The following is a 6,863-nucleotide window of genomic DNA, read 5'->3' on the forward strand; positions in this document are numbered from 1 at the left end:
ACAGCATATGATCAAAAGTCGATGATCCTGAAGGAGTAAGCCCAAGGTGCACTGAAAGCACTGGCAAAGAACAAGGCACTAGGAACTGATGGAATACAAATTGAAATCTTTCAACAAACTGATGCAGCACTGGAGGCACTTACTCATCAATGCCAAGAAATATGGAAGACAAATACCTGGTTAATTGACTGGAAGAGTTCCGTATTTGTGCCCACGCCAAAGAGAGGTAACCCAGTGGATGCGGAAATCATTGGACAATCTCTTTGATATCCCATGCGAGCAAAGTCTTACTAAAGGTAATACAGAAAACGGCTGCAAGCATACACTGACAGAGAAATTCCAGAGGTTCAAGTCAGATTCATAGGAGGACATGGAATAAGGGAGATCATTACTGATGTCAGATGTATCTTGACTGGAAGCAGAAAATACCAGAAAGATGTTTACCTGTGCTTTACTGACTATGCAAAGGCTTTCGATGTGGATCATGACAAGCTATAGACAACACTGTGAAGTATGAGTATTCTGGAACACTTAATTGTGCTCATGAGGAATCTGTACACAGACAAAAAGGGGCAGCTGTTCGAACGGAACAAGGGAACACAGAGTGGTTTAAAATTAGGAAAGGTGGGTGCCAGGGCTGTATTCTTTCATCATACTTATTCAATCTGTATGCTGAGAAAATAATCCTAGAATCTGGATTAAATGAAGAAAAACGTGTTATCAGGATTGGAGGAAGACTCATTAACCTGCGATATGCAGATGACAAAACCTTGCTTGCTAAAAACTTAAAATACTTACTGATGAAGGTCAAAAACCATAGCCTTCGGTATGAGTTGCATCTCAATGTAAAGAAAACAAAAATCATCACCAGTGGACTAATAGCATCCATGCCAATGGAGAAAAGATTGAAGTTGTCAAAGACTTCATTTTGCTCGGATCAACCATCAACACTCATGGAAGCAGCAGTCAAGAAATCAAATGACCTATCGCATTAGGCAAATCGGCTGCACAAGACCTCTTTAAAGTGTACAAGAGCAAAGCTATCAGTTTGAGAACTAACATCTAAACCAAGCTATGGTATTTTCAATAATTTTAAATGCATGTGAAAGTTGGACAGTGTATAAGAAAGACCCTAGGAGAATTGATGCATTTGAGTTATGGTGTTGGAGAACACTGAAAGTACCATGGGCTGCCAATTGAACAACCCAATCTGTGTTGGAAAAAGTACAACCAGAGGGTTCCTTGCAAGCCAGGATGGCCAGGCTTTGTCTCTCATACTTTGGACATATTATCAGGAGGAGCCAGTCACTGGAGGATATAATGCTTGGTAGTGGAGGGTTGGAGAAAAAGAGGAAGACCCCAAGGAGATGGATTAGAACATGGATGCAGTGATGGGCTCAATTGTGAGGTTAACCCAGGACTGGTCAGTGTTCCATTCCTGTTGTTCATAGGGTTGCTACGAGTCAGTACTGACTTGCTGGCTCCTAACAACCACGTAGATTCCAATTCACAGTGACCCTGTGAGAGTCAAAATGCCCTATAGGGTTTCCTAGGTATGATGCCGTAGGATAAGCACTGGACTGTTTAACAGCAAGATTGGTGGTTCAAACCCACCAGGTGCTCCTTCGAACCTTATACAAAGTCTCTATGAGTTGGAAACCAGCTCAATATCACTTAAAAGCAACAACAACTTTTATGGGAGCACAACACCAGGTTTTTCCTCCCGAAGAGTTGCTGGGTGGATCTGAACCACCAACCTTTTGGTTAGCAGCTAAGCACTTAACCAGTGCACCACCAGGGCCACTTAATTAATGTTTTTGTTGTTGCTGATGTTATTTAGTGCTGTCGGGTAGCTTCCATCTCCTAGGAGCAGTTTGGTGGATTTGAACTGTCAACCTTGTGATTAGCACTACAGCTAAAAAATGACCACAACAGTATTCTGAAAATAGAATGTTAACCCCTTTATCTCCTGACCAAACATGCCTCCCCACAAATTTCCTCAAGTGAAGTGTTATCCATGGAATACTAACTGTTGGGATAGGAGGGGGTTCCAGTCAATACTCCATACTACTGACTGTACAGGAGGAAGCCCTGCTCTGAATGCATAGAAACCTATTAATATTCAGAGAAGAGAAGAACAAACGAGAGAGGTTTGCCATCTGCTGCATACTTACATTGTTGATTAGGTAGACACCCCGACCCCTAGAGGAGGCCACTGGTTTTACTATCCAAGGTCCCCGATCCTTTGAATATGAATCTGCTCAAAATATGGGGAGGAGAGCATGAGGGGAGAAGAAACAAAGAGAAAAAAAGTTATTTATCAGCTTAAATTTCAATAGTTATATCCTCAAGTTCCCCAAGAATTTTCCACATTTCTTACTGAAGAACCCAAACCAAACCCAACCCACTGTAGTCAAGTCAATTCCAACTCACAGCACCCCAGAGGACAGAGCAGAACTGCACCATTGGGTGCCCATTGTGTAAACCTTGATGGAAGCAGACTGCCTCGCCTTTTCCCTGTGGAGCCACTGGTGTGTTCACAATTCAGCCCAATGCTTAACCCACTGCACTGCCCAGGCTTCCGCTGAAGAAAACCAGCTTAAAAACTAGCCTTAAAACCAAAAGAAAGAGGAGGAGAAGAAAAAGGAAAGGGCACAATTACTCATGGTGTTTCTCCCACCATTTCCCCTCACAATAATGACTTGAATGAGACAAGAAAAACAAAATCAGGTCAATATCCACCTAGCAACCTGAACAAAGTCTCACCGACATTAACCTAGGAACCTCCCAAGGTTCACACAGCAGTGACAAAGTGAGCCAAAAGCTCCACCTCCCAACCAGACTCCTTTCCTTAAGCAACACCTCAGCTCACATGAGAAATGAAAACTTTCATACCAGACTGTGCTCAGGGAGCAGGAAGACAGTAATTCACAAGTGGTTCAAAGAGAGACATGGAGCAGTTCCTCTCAAGGCCACCAGGGGAAATCAACAGGGCCCTAATTGGAACGTCTAACCTCCAGAACTGTGAGAAAATCAATCTTTGTTCTTTTGAGCCATCCACTTTGTGGTCTTCTGTTATAGCAGCCATAGGAAGCAAAGAAAAGCATCTGACAACACTGTAAGGTCCATACTTGCAGCAGTCGTACTTTGCAGATAAGGTGGCCGAGGCATACAGAGGTGCAGCCACTTGGCTGAAGTGTCTTAGCAACAATTTTTAACTACAAAATTCCAACTACTAGCACACTCTTGTTTTAAAGTAACTTTAAATTAAGGCTGTATTCTGACCCATCTTGGAGCCTTCCATGAACAAACCTTGAACTGTCAACCAATGGTGCTGGAGCAATAAATTCTGTCAGGGGAAATAGCCTCACCACGATGGAAGTAGGAGTTCCTCCCCAAGGAACAAATCCCCAGAGTATCACCAGATCAGACTGTTAAGCCCAACAGGTTAAGAGAATCCCAAATCACTAAGTCTAGGGAGAACTGTCTCCCTTCCCCTTTCCATACCACTTCCTCTTCCAATTAAATAAATTAAAATACTAGTAGATTGTCTGTTATGAGGCCTGGTGTATAGTGTGCTACCACAAGGTCAGCAGTTTGAATCTAGGGGCTGCTCCGAGGGAGAAAGGTAAGGCTTTCTGCTCCTGTATAGACGTCCAGCCATGGTCACTCTACACAGGATTGCTATGTGTTGGAAGCAACTGGACAGCATACCACCACCACCACTCTGCCTCTTGGACTTTTTGAGAGAGTGAAAAAAACAAAAAAGATCCTGTGTGTCTGCCCTCTCTGTGTGTCTCATCCAAGCCTCTTATGGGAAAGGTGATTTCCTCTCATTGGCAATATTGGGAAACCAGTCATTGCATGCAAGATGTCAAATGTCTTTAGCAATAAGAACAGTTGTGAAGAGCATGGGTTTTGAAGCCAAACTGCCTGGGTTTGAATCCCAGTTCTATCATTTGCAAGCTTCATAACTTATGGAAAAGTTTCTTCATCTCCTCATCTGCAAAACTGATATTAATAAAGGTGCCCATCTCAAAGGGTGGGAGTCCTGGGTGGTGCAGTGAATTAATGCACTTGGGTGTCAACCAAAAGGTTGGAGGATCAAGTCCACCCATAGGCACCTTGGAAAAGAGCTAACAATCTACTTGTGACAAGTCATGGAGTCCCGGTTACTCTGACACACAGGAGTTGCCATGAATCAAAATGAGCTGGTTTTGTACCTCACAGATATAAAGCATAGAGAAGAGTGCCTAGTGGAAAGTAATTGCTCACTTGGTGTTTGTTAACTGCCATCGAAATGGTTCCAACTCCTAGTGACCCTGCACAGGGTTTCTAAAGAGCAGCTGGTGGGTTTGAACTTGTGGTCAGCAGCCTAGTGTTGACCCTAGAGTGCCACACCAGGAGTCCAACTGTTCACTAGTTGCTCGCTATTAATATTTCTACTTAAGACTCTCACGGAAGACTTGCCTCCTGTCTGGTTCCCACACTTTCAGTATACTACTGCCTCTTCTCTTCTGTGCATGAAGTCTACTGAGTCAGGCTCTGCCCACAAGAGGAGAAGCCTGGAAGTACCCGGCTCTTCTGCCTGGGCCTGGATAAGTAAGCTCACGTGCAGGCAAAAGTAAATGCCGCCCATTTGAGACCTGGGCGCAGGCTATATGTGTTCCCATCTAGTTTATAGCATGAACTAACACTTAGAGCCCTATTTGGCTGCCAAGTGCATTTTTCATTTAGTCTGAGCACAAAGGAAGGAGAGACTAACTGGCACCTCCAAACTCTAATACCGAAAGATACAGGATGCTCATATCCCAAAGAAGAAAAATTACACAAGTCCAGAAATCAAGGCAACAGGCACAAGACACACAACAAAGCAAGCATATGTCATTCATATGTAAACGTATACGAGTCCTCACACAGGTCCTAGCTCTAATCAGAGAAGGGACATCCAAGAAAAAGCACACAAGATAGGAGCATGTTGATAAGATACAGTTGTGTCCTTCTGTAGATGATACTGACCTGCTTACTAAAAGTCAATGATCGGAATGAAAACAGAGTTTTCAAGTTATCGCCACAAACGTTTCACTAGAGAACCACAATTTTTCCAAGATTTGAAAAGTCCTAATTGGTTACTGAGTTGAGGCAGCCAGTGGGATGAATTTACCACAATTTTAGTCATTGGGGACTGCGGTGGCATTCCCCATCAAGCACTTACTACAGAACTCCGCGTACTCAGCTGGCAGGAGGAAGGTCTGAGGCAGGATGTGAAAAGCCTTGAATCCATGCGTGTGCTGCATTCGAATGACATTTTTATATAGTCGGTCCTTCCGGGTGAGTTCATAAGACCTATAAGGATAAATACAAGCATTTCCAGTTCAGTAGTAAGCTATGATTCAGAGATTTTCCTGTGTTCTCACATTTGAAGGCATTCACAGCTCACGGTTCGAGAGCACTTACGGAGGAGAGAGTATTACTACGAGTGATTCAAAACGTTTGTGGAAAAATGGAATTAACAGGTCACAGAATTGTTCCATGAACCTTCTGAGGCCCACAATCTAAGGTACCACCTTCAGTGTTGAAACTCTTCCAGGTCTTGAATGGGGTGATAAGTTACATAATTCTATGTATTTGTTTAAACTCACAGAATTTTATACCCCAAATTTTACCTATCCCAAACCTTTCATTGTCAACCCATAAGTTTATGAGTCATTTTCATCAAATGGATTTTTTTTTGTTTAAACTTATTCATTAATGTATAATGTACATACAGTAAAATTAACTCTTTTTATTGTAAAATCCCATGAGTTTGAACAAACACATGCAATTATATAACTACCAACCCAATTAAATCTAGAACCATTTTGATTCTGCAGTGATATCTTATGACCCTTTGTGGCCAACCCTTCCAGCCACCACCAGCCCCGGGCAAACACTGGTCTGCTTTCTAGAGCTTTGCTTTTTCCAGAAAGTAAAATAAATGGAATGATATAGTAGATAGCCTTTTGAGACTGGCTGCTTTGAGTGAGATCAATTATTTTGTCTAAAAATTTGAGATTAATCTTTGATGCTGCATATTATCAGCATTTTGTTCTGTTTTATTGCTCAACAGGAATCCACTGTCTGGCTGTATCACAGACTGCATCCATTCACAAGTTGTATCACAGAACGTATCCATTCACAAGTTGAAAGGTATTCTCATTGTTACTAAATTTTGGAGCTCATGAATAAAGTCACTATAAGCATTCAGATTGCATGACCATCAATTTCCCCTCCTGGATAAATATCCAGGTGAAAGACTGCTGAGCTGATGACAGCTTATGTATTGTTACATAACAAGTTATTCCAAAGCATAGCAGCTTAAAGCATCCAACTGATATGAAGTGAGGAGAGACGCACAAGAACACCCAAACTTGCACACAGTACACATTCTACCTAGCTTGGTAATCAGAATTCGACTAGAGGAACTAAAAAAAAACCAAACCAATTTTTGATAAATGAAGTAAGTATAAATTGCTACAATTTGATGAACTTGACCTACACCTATTATGGAAGTAGTAGCTCAAAACACCAATTGAGAGAGAAGGAGTCTTCACATCAAATATCAATCCTATCCCCCTCTATACACAGGGTTGATAGGGTCAGGCAACTTAGACATTGGCTACCTATAATGAGGGGGCAATAAAGATATGAAGTGACTGGCTTACAAGGTTTCAAGAGGGAGTTCAGTTTAAGAGAATGCAGGGGAGGCAACAAATCCTTACAGCAAGAAACATTCCCACCCCCTCCACACACAGAGTGGACAGAGATGGGCAACTTGGACATTGGATACCCAAATGGGGAAGGAGGGACTACAAAGGCAAGAA

General features: G+C 42.3%; 1 protein-coding gene across 1 annotated transcript in view; it reads right to left on the minus strand.

The window, feature by feature from the left end:
- The window catches only part of TTLL5 (tubulin tyrosine ligase-like family, member 5), a 343,961-nt gene that overhangs the window by 300,821 nt on the left and 36,277 nt on the right, over positions 1-6,863 (minus strand). The window contains exons 6-7 of the mRNA XM_006865602.1: positions 5,216-5,346; positions 2,175-2,257 (exon numbers count right to left, since the gene is read on the minus strand). Of these exons, the coding sequence (XP_006865664.1) occupies positions 2,175-2,257; positions 5,216-5,346 (214 nt within the window). The remainder of the gene's footprint in view (positions 1-2,174; positions 2,258-5,215; positions 5,347-6,863) is intronic.

Source organism: Chrysochloris asiatica, unplaced genomic scaffold, assembly GCF_000296735.1.
Source record: "Chrysochloris asiatica unplaced genomic scaffold, ChrAsi1.0 scaffold00079, whole genome shotgun sequence".
NCBI lineage: Eukaryota > Metazoa > Chordata > Mammalia > Afrosoricida > Chrysochloridae > Chrysochloris > Chrysochloris asiatica.